This window comes from Ostrinia furnacalis, unplaced genomic scaffold (genome assembly GCF_004193835.3).
Source record: "Ostrinia furnacalis isolate ACB-3 unplaced genomic scaffold, ASM419383v2 OfSCF4694, whole genome shotgun sequence".
NCBI lineage: Eukaryota > Metazoa > Arthropoda > Insecta > Lepidoptera > Crambidae > Ostrinia > Ostrinia furnacalis.
Window position 1 is genome coordinate 812,102 of NW_021134933.1, and position 20,750 is coordinate 832,851.

The 20,750-nt window shown below is 38.1% G+C and overlaps 1 protein-coding gene across 2 annotated transcripts; it reads right to left on the bottom strand.

Moving 5' to 3' along the window:
* Positions 1 to 10,318: 10,318 nt before the first annotated feature.
* On the bottom strand, positions 10,319 to 17,625 carry LOC114359926 (probable basic-leucine zipper transcription factor S). 2 transcript variants are annotated; one of them, XM_028314474.1, is made up of 4 exons: positions 17,402 to 17,625; positions 12,561 to 12,617; positions 10,845 to 12,475; positions 10,319 to 10,560 (listed from the first exon to the last, which is right to left on the bottom strand). In XM_028314474.1, the coding sequence occupies exons 2-4, from the start codon at positions 12,607 to 12,609 to the stop codon at positions 10,348 to 10,350; spliced, it is 1,893 nt and encodes a 630-aa protein (XP_028170275.1). In that variant the 5' UTR covers positions 12,610 to 12,617; positions 17,402 to 17,625; the 3' UTR covers positions 10,319 to 10,347. The 2 variants fall into 2 exon arrangements, with proteins under 2 accessions (XP_028170275.1, XP_028170276.1); XM_028314475.1 differs by having other exon boundaries at positions 10,418 to 10,560; positions 10,837 to 12,475.
* Positions 17,626 to 20,750: the final 3,125 nt, after the last annotated feature.

Genomic DNA, 20,750 nt, shown 5'->3' on the forward strand with positions numbered 1-20,750 from the left:
TAGTTTGGGTCTAATGAACGTTGATAACATGGTTAGGCACATAATAACATTAGTTGCCCGGAAAACGAAAGGATTCGAGGCCCATCGGCTTTACTTAAGTTTTGGTAAACATTAACATTCAATTTTGTTTAGTAATTTAAGTTACATTTACAATTTAACTTTAAGGATACTTACGAATTGAAATTGGTGGGCACGATTTGCAAAACTCTTGAGAATCTGCAAGTTTAAATTAATCTAATCCTAAAAAACATGAAGCATTAGTTGGTTTGATTGTTTTTAAGAGTGAATAGGCACTTACAGGGCAGGTATGTACCATCCTAAACTGTATCTTACTTTCTTATCAGGTGTGATTGCCATCAGGTCTAGGTATGTACATGCTTTGTTCTGCATAAAAAACACGGGTTGGGATTCATATGATAAAATAGAAGAAGCATATTCTAAAAATACAGAAAACATACATTTCTTGTTAAAAAGGACTAGGTATGGTACAATTTTCTTTACCAATCTCATCACACCCTTACCTACGTATTTACTTACTTAGTTTCATAAAGGAGACTTCTACCCACACTAATAGTTACTTTCGTAGGTTTGTCTGAATAAGAGATAATTAAACTTTGTATTAACCTTTTAGTGATATTTACTTTCGAAGCGTTGTAATATCGTCCTACACATATCACTTCCTTTGATATATTATTCTGTCAATATAATGAATATTTCATTTACAGAAGAGTTACTTATAATGTATCTATATTTACTTTTACGAGTATTTATCGCTTCAATTTCATGTATTTTAGTAGGGTTTTCTAATTAAAATTATTGGATAAATTACACACAGCAAATCAATCATGGTGATTTTAACAAAAGGTTCTGATTTAAATTGATTAAAATCTGTAATTTAATTAAAACCTAATCTTCAGTTGCTTCGTTCATTGTATTGGATTACTGCTTACAATGAGCGTTTCTAAGAACTTGAAACAGTAATAATTTGACGCTTGCATTCTAGGAACTGCTTTACTGGATTAAATATCGCTTACTGATACAGATGTCATGTTACAGTCGGTTTTGTAAACACGTTTATATTAGGGTTGCTTCACACATCAGCGGATAGCCCATCAAATAATGTTTATAAAAAAAGCCCATAGTGTATCGGGTCGGATCCGAGGAACGCAGATTCCATCCCCATGTGCTGGACCATTGTGGTTAGCCCACTCGTACGTAACACAAGCATAATAATATTTAGCTCACCACGAGGGGTTAACGGGACTACATATTTCACAAATTAGTCACCACCACTTCTGAAATTTAACAAAGACACCGTTGTTGTTCTCCCATAACGTTTAAAATTAATTAAATAGCAACTCGGCAATGGAACATGGATTGAAACAAAACCCTACGATTGGTTGAATGTTGAATGGTGAAATGTTACGTTAGTCTAAACAATCACACATTCCGCTCTCATATTAGGTATAGTAAGTACGTATATTGATTCAAAGCAACCTAAGATGAAACATGATAATGTGCACTGTGCAGTGTCGTCAATAATGTCCAAGCTTGCGCAGTGTCCTAATTAAAAACAAAGTCGGTTTTTCTTGTAGTGTTATTGAAATGCACTTGCAATTGGTTGGAGCTAGTAGAGTACTCACTCCAATTGCAGTGCGTGATTTAGTTTGGGTTTTGATGATTGTGATGTAGTTCCTATGAACTACTATGTAACTATTTACATTATTTAAAACTCAAGAAACTGATAAACCGATATCAATGATCTCTGATTTGTTGGATTCCTCTCCAATCCGAATAACAGAAATAATAATAATAAATTAATTAATATTCAAATAAATTAAATACTTATGTACATACTTCGACACCTCACGTCATAAAATCGACCTCAATAATTGACTGAGTAGACGGTATGCAGTTCTATAAATCTCATCTACAATTTATCAGTAGAAATACAATATTCAGGAATGTGTCATGTATAAAAAGTATTTGATAGTACAAGTTTTACAAAACAATAAAACTTGTATTATTGAGCAGAGACGATGCACAGCATCTGGTGAGAGATGCGTCTACTTCCGGTGTAGTTTTTTTTTACCATTTTATACCTTAAATGACGTCATTTCCGCAATTATTTAATAGGAATTGATTTGACTTACTTCCGTTTGCCGCCATTTTAGTCACCTGGGGGCGAGCTTGCTCGGAGTTCTTCATAGAGAGCTCAGCAGGAGGCCTTCTTGGGATGCTGTGCATCGTCTCTGCTCAATAATACAAGTTTTATTGTTTTGTAAAACTTGTACTATTATTCGGCATGTGACGATGCACAGCATCTGGTAAGAGATGCGTCTACTTCCGGTGTAGTTTTTTTACCATTTTATACCTTAAATGACGTTTGGTTCATAAAATATAACATTTATAGCTAATTTAGCGGCCGCCCGCGACTTCGTACGTGTGGATCCCGTTTTACCCCCTTTGAATTTTGCAAAATCCCGTCTGAGTTGCACCATCTTACTTTAACTTTGACAAACGTCAAAAATCTGTCAAACTCCATACAAATAGCACCGCCGTCATAGTTAAGTTAGGTGGTGCAACCCAGCCTTAGTGAGCACCTACATTCTAAAAGGAAACCCCATGCAAAATTTGAGACTTCTAGCACTTGTAGTTTCTGAGATTTTGTGACGAGTGAGTAAGTCCTTTCGCTTTTATATTATAGATACGATATACGGGCCGGCAGACAGTGTGGGCAGGCCCCCACTAGGTGGACCGACGAGCTGCAGGTAAAGGTCGCGGGAAGTATACAAGGATGCGGGCAGTGCAGGACCGGTCGTTATGGAAATTGGAAATTCAGCAGTGGACATCATTTGACTGAAACGAACGAACAAACGAGAAATACGAGGGGTGAGTAACTAATACTTCAGTAAGTAGTACTTACTGTAAGTAGGTGGAAGGGGTCCANTGAAGTACAGAATCACTTTCGTGGCATCAAAAAATTCAAAACGTTAAAGCTTCCAAACGAGACTTACTATTTGACTGATTTACTGAGAATACAATCTTCACATCAAGCGCTACAATTTTTGTTTAAAAAAAGTTGAAATAAGTTAGAAATAAAATTCGCCACGAAGGTGACGATGAGAACCGTGGCGATGAGAAATACCCATTTGCTTATGATAGTGATATAATCACTTCCTTTTTGTAGTTCGTAAATCAGAATGTTATTTGTGTTAACGCAATAAATTATGGTAAGAGGGCCCAAGTATAAGAAGAGCTAATGAAAGAGACTTATTATTAGAGACTAACAATATTCGTATTGTAACACTGGCTAACAACACACGTGTAACCCAAATGTTACGCAGACTACTATAGAGGTACAAAACAAAAAAGAAAAAGTTTTTTTTCACCTAAACTATATGGAGACCATGACGCCAGATGGGATAAAGCAAAGGGCACCCTTCATCCTTAAATGCCCAGGGTCCAGTTAAAGACGTCATTGAATATAAACATCCTTTTTGAACGTGGTTTGTTAAAACAAACTTAAAAATGAGATCTTATAATGGGTATAAAAGAATTCGTATTCTTTTTATTTTTAAATTTGTTGTGATACCTTACCTTAGTTGCACAATTTACACAACAAACCTTCGCAAATGAAATTCAATTCAAAAAAATATTTATTGGTATTAGAGGTGGGCGCCGATATGCAATTGGCCGGCGGCGGCGCGCCGACTTTTTGACCTCGGCGGTGGCGGCGTCGGCGGCGTGACCTTGTAAAAATATGCTTTTTTAGTATCTGTCGTCAAGACTAATCAGGTTATTTGCAGTTGGTTGGGGTTTGAGCCACTAGAGCAGTGATTTTTCCTAGTAAATTAGCTCTCTTGATCATACATACTTTGATATTTGGATAGCGGGTTTGGCTGAGATCAGGTTCTCGTGTATTTCCTAAAGGCGAGCATACCAATGTGCCGATAAAAGTACCCTTAACATGTGTTTTTGAGCTATGTGGAGGCACATAGTTAATATTGGATTAGCTGACTGTCGGTGGAATATTATATTCAGTTTTTATTTATATTTATGGTCTTTCCATGTTATCCTACGGTCCAGGTTGATAGCAGCAATGGTTCGAGGTCTAGATTGGCCGGAGGATAAGTTTCACGTCTTAAATGATAATATGGCGAGACTTCGGGGCTTAATTACATGCACCACTTGGTCAGCCAAGCAGCGGACTTTGCAACAGTCTAGTCACTTTAAGATCACAGTTACATTTGAGGAAGGCCGCAGCTTTCTGGTGTCTGGGATACTTTACTAGTAGATGTTATAGAGTATCGCACCAAGTACAGAGTCCTGGGGTACTCCAGCTCTGCAGCTAAAAAGAGAAGATTTTGTCACCGAGTTTGATTTAAAACTGTCTGTCACTGAGATAAGAATCCATCAGCAGGTAGTAGAAGTGTGCTATAAGTTACTTTTTAATTTCATAGAGTAGTCCTTTATGATAAACCCAGCTGAAGCCGCAGCGAAAGCAGACGTACAGGATTCTTTCTTTTCCAAACATTGTACTGATTATGGTTGGGTATACTATATTACTTGGGTCATACTTAGGCAAGGGAATAAACGAGCAAGAATGATCCTTTTCCATAATTTTAACAATACAAATGTCAGATTAATTGAGCTATAAGAGAATTCGTTAGGCGACTTGCCAGCCTTATGGATCATTTCCAAAGTTAAGAGACTTGCGAGGTTCTCACTCAGTGTGGTCATTGTCAAGACCATGGACTTCATGGTGATCAGATCAAATGCAAGTGCTTTACGAGGGTCCATTTTTGCTATTTCTTTAGTTTAGCCATCTCTCTTAGCGTTAGTTCTTTCGTTTCAGCCGAAAGACGTCCTGCGCCACTCGCATCCAGGCACTTCCTGCGACCTTCCCAAATCGTCGGTCCACCTAGTGGGAGGCCTGCCCACGCTACGTCTTCCAGCCCGTGGTCTGGTCTAATCTAGTATGTAAAATCATTAAACTTCTAATGCTCGTAACTCAGTTCAGACTGAGTTTAGAGGTATATAGAGGTGGGCGCCGATATAAAATTGGCCGGCGGCGGCGCGCCGACTTTTTGACCTCGGCGGCGGCGGCGTCGGCGGCGTGACCGTGTTTGATCTTTGTTCATTAGGTTTTTTTTTTTAAATCCGTTTTTTTTAGTATCTGTTGTCAAGACTAATCAGGTGATTTGCAGTTGGTTTGGGTTTGAGCCACTAGAGCAATGGTTTACCCTAGTAAATTAGCTCTCTTGATCATAGATAGGTACTTTGATATTTGGATAGCGGGTTTGGCTGAGATCAGGTTCTCGTGTACTTCCTAAAGGCGAGCGTAACAATGTGCCGATAAAAGTACCTTTAACATGTATTTTTTACCTCTTTGGAGGCACATAGTTAATGTTGGATTAGCTGACTGTCGGTGGAATATTATATTCAGTTCTGTTTTATTTATATATGGTATTTCCATGTCATCCTACGGTCCAGGATTGATTGCAGCAATGTGTCGAGGTCTAGATTGGCCGGAGGATAAGTTTCACGTCTCAAATGATAATATGGTGAGACTTCGGGGCTTAATTACATGCGCCACTTGGTCAGCCAAGCAGCTGACTTTGCAACAGTCTAGTCACTTTAAGATCACAGTTACATTTGAGGAATGCCGCAGCTTTCTGGTGTCTGGGCTACTTTACTAGTAGATATTATAGAGTATCGGACCAAGTACAGAGTCCTGGGGTACTCCAGCTCTGCAGCTAAAAAGAGAAGATTTTATCACCGAGTTTGATTTAAAACTGTCTGTCAATGAGATAAGAATCCATCAGCAGGTAGTAGAAGTATGCTAGAAGGTACTTTTTAATTTCATAGAGTAGTCCTTTATGATAAACCCAGCTGAAGCCGCAGTGAAAGCAGACGTACAGGATTCTTTCTTTTCCAAACATTGTACTGATTATGGTTAGTATGGTTTCTGCCAAAATTTATGGTCGGGTATGCTATATTACATGGGTCATACTTAGGCAAGGGAATAAACGAACAAGAATGGTCCTTTTCCATAATTTTAACAATACAAATGTCAGATTAATTGAGCGATAAGAGAATTCGTTAGGCGACTTGCCAGCCTTATGGATCATTTCCAAAGTTAAGAGACTTGCGAGGTTCTTCTCACTCAATGTGGTCATAGTCAAGACCATGGACCTCATGGTGATCAGATCAAATGCAAGTGCTTTACGACGGTCCATATTGGCTATTTCTTTAGCTTAGCCATCTCTCTTAGCGTTAGTTCTTTCGTTTCAGCCGAAAGACGTCCTGCGCCGCTCGCATCCATGCACTTCTTGCGACCTTCCCCAAATCGTCGGTCCACCTAGTGGGAGGCCTACCCACGCTACGTCTTCCGGCTCGTGGTCGCCACTCAAAAACTTTACTGCCCCAGCGGCCATCAGCTCTACGAGATATTTTATGTGCCCTGCCCACTGCCACTCGATTTTAGCGATTCTGTGGGCTATGTCAGTCACTTTGTCCTCCTGCGTCTTTCGTCCTTAATTAGCGTAGTAGGAATCAATCTTCTACTTTGAACTTGAGGAGGGTAAGCGAAACATGGAGGTCAACTCCTCAGATAGTCAAGTACAAAAATGTCCAGAAGTAGCATACGAAAAGATGCAAAATGAGCCCTCTGAAATCATAATGGGAAGGTTATTGAGGTATAGGGTAGTAAGGGATTATCCGTGTCAATGGGTTTAAATAAACCAGCTTGTCATGTAGCAAAAGTCTGAGATTTTTCTTGTCAGTTCGCACTCGCCACTCATGTATTACCGGACCTAAGAAGCGGAGAACACTTTGAGGGAGTTAGTATAGTTAGTATTAAGTTATTCAATCAATTTATTAGTATATCAACGGCATTAAGTTCGCCTTATGTACCAATCTATATGGCATTAAAGAATAAATATTATATATATATAATTATAGTTAGTTCTTCTGTTATAATATGGTTTTTACTGATGGGTCAAAAATGGGCCCTAACGTAGGCTTTGGCGTGTATGGAGAGCAGCCGAAGCTTAGGCTATCTCAAAGCCTGGGTAAATTTGCTTCTATCTTTCAGGCAGAAGTCTACGCCGTTATTGAATGTGCGAAAGCTAACCTGCGAAAAAAATATGCCAACCACATAATTTACATTAAATCAGACAGTCAGGCCGCGCTGATGGCCTTAAACTCCATCTTAATCACCTCAAAGTTGGTAGAAAACTGCATGAGTCGACTGAATACCCTAGGAAAACGTAACAGAGTAACGCTGAGATGGGTTCCAGGTCACGCGGGAATCGTGAAAGTGGCCAGAGCGGGAGCGGAAGGAACACAATATGGTCTAGAACCCTTTTGTGGCATTTACAAAAGTCTCGCTCGAATGACCCTGGAGAACATCTATTTAAACAAATCCTTTAATTAAAGCATGGTCAGACACGCCAGGATTAACTCATTCCAAAGCTCTTATAAAAGCCTATTACCGAAAATGCTCTAAGCAGATCATAGGACTGAGTAGGATCAAAATGCGCATCTTAGTTCGGGCTTTCACTGGACACTGTAGCTTAAACAAGCACTTGTCCACTATGGGACTGTCCGAATCAAGAACGTGCAGGATGTGCCAAGAGGCAGATGAAACGCCACTACACATTCTCACGGACTGCCGACCTTTGATGCGCAAGTGGAGCTTACACCTGGGCAAACACATCCTAAGCCAACAAGATGTAAAACATATCGCCCCCCAAAAGATACTGCAATTCCTAATGGATGCAGGACTCGCAGGCGAACTGTAAGGAAAATAGCGGCGATCACAATAGATCAGTACCGGTCGCAGTTATACTAGGGCTTTATTGAACTAGAATAGCCGTTCAACTTAATAAAAAAATAGTTCTTCTGCGTTTGAAACACAAATTAGTACAGTATAGGAGAGGAATAAATTGCCAATAGTTTGTNCCACTGTGCAAGATTTATTACAGCAATATCACATCTTATATATATAAAAGAAAGTCGTGTTAGTTACACCACTTATAACTCAAGAACGGCTGAACCGATTTAGCTGAAAATTGTCAGGGAGGTAGTTTAGAGCCAGGAGAAGGACATAGGATACTTTTTATCCCGTTCGAAATAAAAAAAAGTTTGCTTATTTATTGCCATTAAGGCGGAACAAAGTTCGCCGGGTCAGCTAGTTAGACATAAGTGCTAACCTTTCTTTAACCTTTAAACTCCCAGACGGCATACATTAATGCCATAACAATTGATTATCTATTGTGTCTAGATTCGCGGGCCTTGAAGGATTAACAACTAAATCATATAGTTAAACAAATATTCTTTTGTCATACAAAGTTCTAGCTTGACGTGCTGCCCATCGTGCTGCTGGTTGTATAGCAATTGTTTACTTTATTGAGAATCTTAACAGCTAAGTACCTTATTATTATTTTTTAGAATAAGTATTTTTATCTTACTGAAATTAGTTTATAAAACGAGTAAACTGAGCAATTAAATATTTGGATGCAGGCTTCCTCAAGCAGGTTTTGGGGTCGTAAAACCAATTTGACCTGCATGCCATCGGAAATGGTCGAGTAATCTTTTAGGCATTTTCCTTGTAGCATTTTGTTTTACTTGTTTTTCTGATGTGTCTACATACATCAGACTGTCCAATTTTATTGCAAAATAACACATATTACTACTAAATTCGTAAGATGCCGTACATTAGTACTTATTCAGCTTCGGGTAACATCGTCCGTATTGTTCTATGTAGTTAGGTAGGTAGGCATCAAATAGATGAATCTGTCGTTACTAAGAATACATTATATAAACATTCTAGCTTTAGGTATAATTAATGAAACTAAGGTGACGAGTGACATAATACAAACATCCGTTCGAACGGTATTCGTTCAACTCAGCAATCGGCACGTTCAACTCGACACGCGTGATAATTAAAAAACCTACTGTGAACCTAGCCTAACAAAAACTCCCAGGTTGGCACGAAAAGGTAGTAAAGTTAACACGCTTGTGAAATGTGAACCGAGAAAGAGTCATTCATGTAGGTAGGTAGCTACAAACGATTCCATGAACTGATTTCAGCAAGATTTACGTACAATACTCCGTTACCTACCTACCTACAGATAATTTACAGTTACAGTTTCATTTTCGGTCGTGTCGTCTCGAACTGAACTTCAGGATCATTTTAAAAAGTAGTTAGGTTTTTATACTTTTCATGATATAAATTTTACTTAGAATGAAACGCACAATCGTCAGATTTTACTAAACTTAGATATTGATCACCAAGTTGTAGACAAGTATCAACAACCCATGTGTTATGTGCTTACCATGAGTTTGCAATAGGTGTGCTCGCTAGCGACTGCGTAAAAAAATTGACATTAATTGTATGACATATTGTGCAGCGCCTCTAGCGGCTACTTTCAAGAAACAAAATCTTCATAGAGATTTATGACGTACTCGCTAGCGAGCACACCTAACGTAAACTCATGGTAGATACACTGGGGGTGTAGTGTGAGTTTACGTCAAACGCATTCGATATCTACTGCGTAAGAAAGTGACATTAAATGTATGACGGATTGTACAGCGTCCCTAGCTGAAACTTTCAAGAACTAAAATCTTCATAATATACTCAACATCAAATAAACCGCACCTTCCGCGACGCGAACTTTAACGATTTCCTTCTGACTCAATCATGGTACCCCAACAATATTGGTGTTATTTGAAAGCCCAATAAATATCCTTAAAGAAAAACACATTTAATTTCTTAATAAATGATTAACATATACCATAAATGTGACTTGAAAAAATACCTCACTTTGGGCCCACCTATGGGATCAATTAGACCAATTTTTATGGTTATAAAACCAAATAATGATCACACGTGTCCTCTTTAACAGATTGATAGCGATTAATCCCAACTTAACAGTTTTATAGCCATAAAAGTTGGCTCTAGCGTAACTACCTATTTTTTGAAGAAGTGACTCTGGATCCTTCTAAAGACACATTTTTGGGGTAAAAACCTTTCCTTTAATGAAATGAAGGTTAGAACTAGGCTTTTAAATGGTTCCAATATTGGTGGGAAGTGGGGATGCATACGTTTGAAAATGCTAAAGTTCTTGAGTGGCGACCACGAGCTGGAAGACGTAGCGTGGGCAGGCCTCCCACTAGGTGGACCGACGATCTGGTGAAGGTCGCGGGAAGTACCTGGATGCAAGCGGCGCAGGACCGGTCTTTGTGGAAATCCTTGGGGGAGGCCTTTGTCCAGCAGTGGACGTCTTTCGGCTGAAACGACGAAGTGAAGTAGTGAGGACGTTTGATTTAAACTCACACTCAGCCCAGATATCGATAAAAATATGACGCGATTCGTACCTCGCACTCGTAGCTGCAATAGTAGATGAGGTAGCAGCCCATACATTTCGACTTCGAGGGCTTCCCGCAGACATGGCAGGATCCTTGGACAATCTGTACGACGTTAGGGTTTAGGGACGTCACGTGGGTTATCAGGGGCGCGAAGTGAGGACTCTGCGCAGCTGGTTCCGTAGGCTAGAAAAATAATTCGGTTAAAGTGACCAATCTAGTCAGTTCAATAGTTATCAGACTTGATATACCGTTTTCCATAAAAACGTTATTCATAAACAAAATATCCTCTACTTCACACTAATACACTTATCAGAAGGATTTTGTAAAAGTGCTCAAAATCAGCAATAGAATTCATCTGAACTGAATTAGTTGCAATTAGTGCAACTAACTAAAACGTATTGACGTTTTTAGAATTACTCCCAGATTTTAGCACTAAATATTTAAATTAATTTTGTATACCTACTTACCGATCCTCCACTGTTAAACTGCAATGGGCTTATAAAGCCACTGTCAGTCGAAAGGGATCGACCGCTCTCTGTAACATTATTTTGTGATACCATCCGTAGATTCTGTTCACATGTTTTCTGTACATTACTAAGGTGATTTTGGTCTCTTGAAACCGGTTGCGGTTGATAATTTCTGTAGTCCTGCTGATGTGGACCATAATATGGATGCAACTCCCTTGCTAAATGAGGATATTGCCTTGGTAGATCCATATTTCTTGGTGGCCACGAATTCCTATGGTAATTCTGATATTCATGCATGTATTGGTTGTTTGAATTATTGTTGATATCATTAGTGACTTGACTTCTATTACCAGTTGCATTAGGAGGAACTACAACCGCATTTGGTGGTGCAAAATTATTATTCACAATATGGTCATTTGCATATTGAATGCTCTGATTCACACGATGATGATGATTCTCTGGCCAATTATAAGTCGGCATTTGATAAGGAGGAGGCGGACGATCTATCATACTTGCAATTTGAGTAATTTGCTTGGTTTGAAGCTGAAGAATATTTGGCTGGACACTAATTCTAACCTCTCGTTCCGGAGGACCTGCGCGAAATATGGGGATGGTCTGCGGCTCTCGATTAACGGCTACTTGAGGACATGTTGACGATTGATCTGAATTATGACTCGTTACTTTACGTTTTTCTCTGCTTCTATTTTTTCTTAATGAATTTGTTAATTTTGATGGTGGTACGACAGCCGGCTGAGAAAGTTGTTTTGTTAGCATGGGATTATTATCAGTATTGGTCTCATTATTTTTCTGCACAGCAAGAGCCGATTGACTGTCCATGAAATTTCTTTTCTGTTTTGTCCAAAAAATTAAATCGTAAAAAAATGGTTGAATAAACTGCGGTGTATATTTCAGTTCTTTTTTGTCTGCTATTTTCATTGTATTATTCAAGAATGCATCGATAAATTCAGTGCTGTTTTCTTGTGCCAATATAACTGATACTACAGCAGAATAAGATAAATGGAAAACATGGGTTTTTATACTATTATATCGTGCTTTTGATTGTTGTATTCGAAAATTGCCATCAACACGATTTCGATATTCATTTACAATTCGAGTGTGTTCTTGAAAAGCATTGATAACCAGAATCAAATGTTCAGACACAGTCTTTAAAATGTCTTGTATATAATTGCTAACTTCCTGAAACTCTTTTCTCATTATGTTTACATCATTATTATCTATTGTTTTTTCTGTGTTAGTATTATTCATATTATTTTCTTCTGAAGAGGGTTTTGCATTTTCAACCACCTCTTTTATCGGTATATTTTCTTCACCATGAGACTTTTTTTCAGATTGTGCTTTATCACAATCAACAAATTCAGTGGATTTTACTTTTTTCTCTGGAAACGCATCTTCCGAGCTTAAACTGTCGGGTTGTTTTAAATCGATTTTTCTTTTTCTGTCATCACGATTCTCCTGATCCAAATCCTTTGATTCATCAGAGTTTTTTGGTAAATCTTCATCACTGAATAATACTATGGTATCTTTATCGTCTTCATCACTATCATCATAAAGAATTGTAACCTTCATCTTTTCGCTGAAGTCATAAGCTGCCATATTATTTAAAGTGATATCTAAAAATCAATAAAAGAAAATAATTAAAACATATATAAAATGCTTATTTTGCTTAGTATCATAGTTGCCAATTAGAATACATGCCTTCAACCATGTTGGACGCCTTTGGACAATTTTTCGTCAATTCAATCATAAGAGTTCCTGAAACAATACAAATTAAGTAAGTAATTAATGCGTGTAATCAGTTTGAAGGAAACTAATGGGTAGGTTAAAGCCATAACAGGCATAGGTACCTATACTAGGCTCAAAGACTCAGGCTTATGTTGGCTTGAGGTATATTATAGGTTCTCTTTGCGTCGAGTACCTATAATAATTATATACCTCAAGCCAAGTATGAAAAAGGTGTGTTATGTTATAGGCCATCCATTCTCCTCTCCCATACCTCAATTTCGGCTTGCAAATTATGTGGAATAGGAAAAAACTGATAATGTGAAGTGAGATCTCAGATTTAGTAAGTACCTCTACGTTATAATTATTATTATGTTCGTCATAAAATTTTCAGTTTATAATTTTTCAATTGAAATTGCCAAAGGCATAGCTTGTCAACCGAACATGACCGAACGACTCTTCGAAGTCTTTAGTAGAGGGATCGACTTTACAAGGCACAAGAAGGCTGGGTTGCACCATCTTACTTTAACTTTGACAAACGTCAAAAATCTGTCAAAATCCATACAAAAAGCACCGGCTATCTTCAAAGTTACGGTCAAAGTTAGATGGTGCAACTCAGCCTAAAACTTCTCGTGTTTTATAAACAATCAACACATCATTTATGTATTTCAGCCTCTCTCCCCTCCCCTCGAGTCCCGCGCAATAAGTAATTCTATCTAACTCTATAGACCCTCGTTTTAAATATTTGCTATTTTACGATTTGGATCTATAAACCTTTTCAATTTCATTCTTTTATCAAAGGTTGTCTAAGTACTTAGTGGATAAATAAGTTCGCCTAGTATACTCGTAATACAGTTTATTCAATAATTTATAAAAGACATGCCTTGCACCTGTATATCGTAACAGGAAAGAATATTATTACCTGTCTTACAGCATTATTTTGACATAATTCGGACAAAAATAAACAATGTACTTGTACCTACATTGTACATATTGTGTGTCACGTTTTCGTTGAGACCGGCTAGGGACGCGATAGTGCAATTGATTTGCAAGATCATTACAATCAGGTTTTTTTTACTAAATCCCAATAGTCCAATCGGTGGAACCTGTAGGAAAAAAATCTGTAGTCCCATCATGGGAATAACTACTGGGACTCTCCTCTCCGGGACTACTGGGAATTAATAACTCGCCTCAAGGGACATGAGTGAAAACTTTTACAATAGTCTTTCGTAAGAAGACTTCCCATGAAAACACTTGTATTATTATTAGTTTTAAGGAATTTGCGTTGCACAATGCACATGTTCCAACTGAACGATATAGCATAAAAAGGTTTCCAGATAATATTTGCATAGGTATTCCAGCTGCAATCTGTCCAGTAGTGACCATTTAAAATCAGGTAAGTAGATACCTCTTTAAAGTTATTGCTAGCTCGGACACAATGCCAAACATCTGCAATGGTCCACCTTGTCGAAAGCTTTATAGAAATCTGTATACTAAACTGCATCTCCTTGTATTCGTTTTTCCATACTTTCAAACAAGAAATTAGTATAAACAAAAGGTTTCTTACAATGAAGTGGAGTGTTCGTTCAAATATTTCTTCTTTTTGCTTAAATTCTTAAAAGTGGACATTAACGCCCGCAGACCAGTTTTTTCGTAGGCGAAATGTACATTAACCCTTTAAAACGGCGATACACAGAGCAATGCACACAACAGATACCACCATCGTTCAAATAATCCGTCCTGCTACCTTTGTGAGCTCATCGGTCCACCTTGTGGATAGACATCCCACGCTGCGGTTTTCCGGTACGTGTTACTACAGTTTCTATTAAAATATTATTTTAATCGTAATAATAACCGGTGCTTTTTGTATGGAGTTTGACAGATTTTTGACGTTTGTCAAAGTTAAAGTAAGATGGTGCAACCCCGTTTTTTATTTTTATTTTAGGTGGTAAAAATGCATCGAGTTGCATACCCGCCGCTGTGGTAATAAAGGCTCTCCTGTGTGTGGGGCTCCAGAAGGGAGGGGCCTACCCACTAAAAATCCACCAATATCCATCTTATTGAGCAGAGGCAGGAGCCGGTGTAGCTGAGCCTTATTGCAACCCAGCCTAAGTCTTATAAAATGTCTTTGGTGAGGACTGACATTGTGCCGTCATTGTACCTGGATAACGGACATAATAATAGAGTCACGAATGCAGGACGCAATTTTCTGTCGAGCAGTGCTCCATCGATGCTCATTTCACCAGACAGCTCAGCCTCAACAGATTCGTCGAATATGTTACATACATTGTTGTGTACTTACCAGCTGCCTCTATCTCATAAGCTACTCTGTGTCTCGTCTCGACGGATTCGGATTGTTGTTATTGAAACGCAGGTAACTATGACTCACACGCACTCACTACGATGATCTGCGTACGATATAAAACGAGGAGATCGCGACCGGTTCAGGCAGACATTGAACGAGACTGTTTTAGAAAAAAAAATGTCTGACCTGAATTTAATGGGGCGTGCACATGTGTTTCGTTCAGGGAGAAAACAACACTTAAGTGCTTGCTTGCTCCCACGGCAATCCACGGTGTGAAATAACCTTTTCCCCGTGAGTGAAAGTATTTTTTTTTTTATTATTTAAATTATAATTAATATTACCTACTTACCTGTTATTACTGGCGTTTAAACTTATGAGTTACTAACTTATCTAAGGATCACGTAGTAGTGAACACCATATTAGAGAGAGCGTGACTCTTATTTTAAATGTACTCTTCGATGGGTCAGCGGTATGTAGGTGACGTAGGTAAACACGATTTTATTAAGTCATTATTCTGTTTTAAAGGTTTATCAAAGATGCTACGGAATGTATATCTTTTACTATTAATATTATATTTTAGCGTTTTCTGTTGATTCATTCATTGACTAGTTTACATGTAGGTATATTATTTGTGATATTGTGTAACTTAACTGTATATGTTAAATATTATTCGCACAAACTTTTACCTCACCTTTACACTTATAAGTTGCTTCGGTAAAAAACTAATTATAGGTAACTTATGAGTTACGACTGTACGCAAGTAATAAGAAATTACGATAAGTGACTTACAAAGAGTGTTTACATTTTTGCAAAATCTAGTTACTTACATGAGTAAAACTTGTAAAGTTTAAAAAAGTTACCTTAACTTAATTGTTAAACATAGTTATGAAATAAATATACAAATATAATATATCTTATCTTCTTTGGGGAAGGCCTTTGACCAGCAGTGGACGTCATTTCAATTTGGCTCAAATGACGAATATATCTTTCCTCACCAAGAAAATAAAAAAGCAGGTCTGTCACAAACAAAAAACCAGTGAAAGACTGATAGCTTCACTGATAACAGATTGAGTGAGATACAAATGGGTATACAAATCTATGGAAGTAATTTATGGCCGGCGCTTAATAGCCGCATACGTGTCGCGACCCTTCGAGTGTACAAAGGGCCTAGTGTGAGTGAGTGCGTCAAAAAATAACATTAAATGTATGACGGATTGTAGAGCGCCCCTAGCGGAAAACGTTCAAAAACAAAAAATTTCATACATTTTTTAAACGCGCTCACTAGCGCTACTACTAGCGCGTTTGATGTAAACTCGCACTTAGCCCACAGACGATAGCACGTCTGACTATACATTTTTGTGGTGACCACAGTGGCCACAGTGTTTCGCTTGTTGTGCTGTTATCTGTATTTCGTCTCAAAATCAAAGGGATGTGTGTTAGTTAATTTTAAATGAAGGGTCCCCATTGTATTGCTCATATTATTAGTAGAATGCCATTTATGAACTTTATTAAAACCATACAAAGATCTTATTTTTACATGTGTATCAATTTTAATTATTTAATAATATTAATATTCGCAAGCATTTAACAAGATAGATAATAGTACTTTTATGTACTCGTACCTACGTTAATTATTAAATTAGTTTTCTATAATTATTTTCATTTTTTTTAATTTTTTGAAACAAATTTTCAAAATACTTATGTGTTTTTTGAAACATAAGTAGGTATTTTGAAACTTGAGACTAACTATAAATTCAAAAGTATTTTTTTGCTGTTTCCACTAAATGTGTTATAAGAGTCACCCTTATTTTTTGTTAATGAGCTGCCAAGATAATCGTCCCTTCGTAGGTAGGTACTTACTACTTGAGAGAACATAAATTAACAAATGACAGTTTAACTCATAAATCGCTTGGCACCGGCATTTTTTGTAGGTACAGAAAACAGCACATCATGAACACTGTGGTATCCTTTAAAGTTGTGATTGAACCTATTTTGCAACATAATAAAATATCTGTAGTCCCACGCTTCATAAAGATACCTATGTATTTAAAAATGCAAATAATATTCTTAAAATAATAATTGGTATGTCATGTTTTATAGCACTTTGTCAAGGGAGACTGCAGCTACCTACATCTTCATTTAAAATTTATAGTATTAGAGATCGACCGCGATCTATGAGATAAAACTGATCAATCATTGATGTCTTGCTAATTAATCGCCAGCAGAGTTTGAAGGCGTTAGTTCTGTGAAAGTATTTTTTATAATTGCAACTTGCGTAAATAATAGGGCTGAGTTGCACCATTTTATTTTAACAGTAACTATAACAATAACCGGTGTTTTTTGTATGGAGTTTGACAGAATAGTGACGTTTTCTGCACGTGCTTAGATTGAATTTTTTAACTAAACTTTAATATTTTTATAAAGTTCGCATCTAAATCAGCCGCATTCCTCACACAATAACGCATCTGAATACAAACCCTTAAGCTGATTAATAGTCAAAATAAACACTTACTCTTAATAATAAATCCTTTGGATTAAAGTTTAAGATGAACACAATCCTCAACACAACTATCACTACACAAATACATAGAAATCAATTAGGTTACATCATTTTACAAAAAAAAAATTAGGAGCACAGTGACACGACCGCTCCTTTTTAAACTGAATGTTTATATGCCGGGGCGCTTGCGCTCGCGCAGGCGTCGCACGTGCGAAGGAAGGGAATTACTGGAGTCAGCAGAACAATTGGGGTTCCGCAGTAAAGCTTTTCGTAGATGACGCAGTGTCACTCTAAAACTGTCAAACCTTTTTTTTTGGATTATGGTATGTGTACCATCAGAATGACAGACAGACATGACATATAAAAAAAAGTAAATTACAAAAAATATTGTTATTGTTTTATTTTTTTGGTACCAAATAAATGATTTTTCTTTCTTTCTTTCAAAAACTGTTTAGTCGAAATCGATAGATTAGGTCAAAACTTAATATACAGTTAGGGTTAGATGGGCGCAGGTTACGAACCTGCGCGTAGGTATTTTTTTTAAATTATCAGGTATCGCGGAGTTGTATAGCATTCGTCACTCGCACCCTCACATATGCCCTCACTGAGCTCGCAGCTACGAAGCTGATTGAAAGGCGACTAAGGGGTGGTTTAAATTTTAATCAGTTTAAAATTGCTAAAAACTGCAACTGATTAAAATTTTAAAAAATAAAGACAGTCATTAAATTGTTATTTTTTTGTGTTTGTTTTGTTATGGCATGGCTCACAAATTCGTTTCTAAAACCGGTCTGCTCTGAGGCCTCCGGTGCCCTACGCGGTTTCATTCAAGGCAGGGTCCGTCACCGGTCACCGACATGGTAGAAATATGCAAAAAAACATGCGAATAAAATACCACACCGTCTGGCGGAATAAATACGCAGGTTGCAATGTGACTTTAACATTTATTTAATGCTACTGCTAATAACCTTATCTGCTAATAATCCATCTGCCGCCATTCACTATAACTATGTTGGCGGCGTGCTCAGATGCCCTCAATGTGCGAGGAGTTTTGCTGCGAAGATGGGCTACGTAAAGCCATCTTCGGGCACCACACCAGCGCCGCCAAGACAGTTAGGAGTCGGGATGGTCGCCATGGCCGAAATCGGTCGAATGGATCATCATCATCATCAATAACCTTATTAACTTTAGACAGTGATGGACATTTCCAAACTAGCTTGTTTGTTAAATAAATAGTTTACTCTCCTAATGTCCAGCAGACTGATAATTATTAATTATGTAATAATGCGAATTTAATGAATTTGTAAATAATAAGTCCCATTTGCTAGGACATTGGGTTAACACATTCGGCACTATCTGATGTGTGGCGACTACGTCCCAGATATCACTAGATAATTGTAAATACTTCTTGTACAAATTTAGAGCTAAATACTTTGTTCGTTTTAGCGTGTCAATTTAAAGGCATGGTAGCTTAGGTAATTTTAATAGTAGTTTTTAACGCATCTGCGCCCTTTAGGGTTTACGACACTAATTAAGTTATTTGTAAGACGTAATACAGTATTACAATAATCTATTACGATTACGTATCTATTACAATAATTCTATGGACCACATTTTACATCGGTGAAAGACCAACAAAAGAAAAAAGAAAAGGCAAAAGAAACGCCAACCTTTGTAATGTCTTTCTAGTTAATTGTTTTATTTTCACTTTGTGTTCTGCTTGCTACCTTCAAGGGCAGCCGACCGTCGCGTCGTGAGGATTAAAGGATGAATAGTTTACAGTCAGTCAGTACGCAACCTCGGTACCGGTCGGACGCATTGAAGACCCGTCCTCGCTAAGTATCATCAGTTACACAATATAGTTATCGTCTCACCAGTCTCTGGACTTTTATTCTTTACTCTGAGCTTTCCGACCGCGGCTTCGCCCTGGGTTTTCCCAGAAATTATTCGAATATTTCTCGCCGTAAAAACCATCCGGAAAGAAAAGAAAAATCCTTGAACTTCAACGAACATTTAAAAAAATGTCCAAGCATTGTTGAGTTATGCGCTTACCAACACATTTGGTGTGGTGAAGGTCGCGTAGGCACCTGAATGCGGGCAGCGCAGGACCATCATCATCATCATTTCAGCCATAGGATGTCCACTGCTGAACATAGGTCTGCCCCAATGATTTCCACAATGGCCGGTTGGTGGCCTGCATTCAGCGCCTTACAGCTTTATGAGGTCGTCGGTCCACCTTGTAGGTGGACGACCTACGCTGCGCCTACCGGTACATGGCCTTAACTCCAGAACCTTGCTGGCCCATCGGCCGTCAGTTCTGCGTACTATGTGCCATGCCCATTGCCACTTCAGCTTGCTAATCCGTTGGACTATGTCAGCGACTTTAGTTCGTTTACGGAGCGCAGGACCAGTCGTTGTGGAAATCCTTGGCTTTTGTCCAGAAGTAGACGTCTTTTAGTTGACGGCTTAGCTTACCCCCGGGAAAAACTGACTTGTTTATTGCCTTCGAAATGTTTACCTGCAATGAGGGCTATCGTTTTAGCGCTTACCAGTTAGGGCCACTGTAGAGTAAGGTCCTGTCACTTGCTAGTAGCGAAGACAGTGGCACCAACTGGTGAGCGCTAAAGTGGTAGGAGGACTATCGCATTTGCACTCATCAAGATGGCGACACTGTAGAGTAAGGTCCTGTCAATCGCCAGGGGTGCCAACTGTTAAGTATAAAAACGATAGCCCTCATTTGAGTACCTACTAGCAACCCGGCGCGTCAATATAAACACAACCTTTATGCAATTTTGTTTTGTACTATCTTAATTGTTTTGGAAAACCTTTCCCACGCCTTCTAAATTTTTTTTTTCGAATGTTTAGACTTAATGGGGATGAGCCCCAAATATCCTTTTCTGTATAGAGAGAGACTAAGTATAAAACCTTGGACACGCCAAACCACATGGTCATTCCATTGTCAAACGGGCTAGTCCTGTAATAAGTTGAACCTACTTCGAACTCCTCCTATATTCATTGATTGAGTTTATTGCGGGTCCAATGACAGTTTAACTTTCCGCCGGGTTAAACTTGATCTTCATTATAGTTGGGATTTTATTGGCGGTCAAGCTGTAGATTCTGACTACACAGGAGTTGCAGCGGTGGGGTACGACAGGGAATAGTCCCGTTAGTCCTGTAATAAAAAGTGATTAAATACCAAGTGTAGTAATTCTGTGAGTAATTCTACTCACATTTCTTATCTTGTCTTGTCTGGTATACAATACATAGTGTGTTCTATTCTATCTATCTATATGAGGAAGTAAACAGCTTACTTAATGAGTTTATTTTGACTTATATTGCAAATAATATTGATCTGGGAAAGCAA

What these genes read in the sequence shown, in the direction of transcription:
- LOC114359926 (XM_028314474.1), bottom strand. Translation starts at nt 12,609, where the DNA reads ATGATTGAATTGACGAAAAATTGTCCAAAGGCGTCCAACATGGTTGAA. An exon ending in GGCGTCCAACATGGTTGAAG is followed by an intron (nt 12,476 to 12,560) that starts GCATGTATTCTA and finishes ATTGATTTTTAG; the next exon opens with ATATCACTTTAAATAATATG. An exon ending in AGTTTAACAGTGGAGGATCG is followed by an intron (nt 10,561 to 10,844) that starts GTAAGTAGGTAT and finishes TTATTTTTCTAG; the next exon opens with CCTACGGAACCAGCTGCGCA.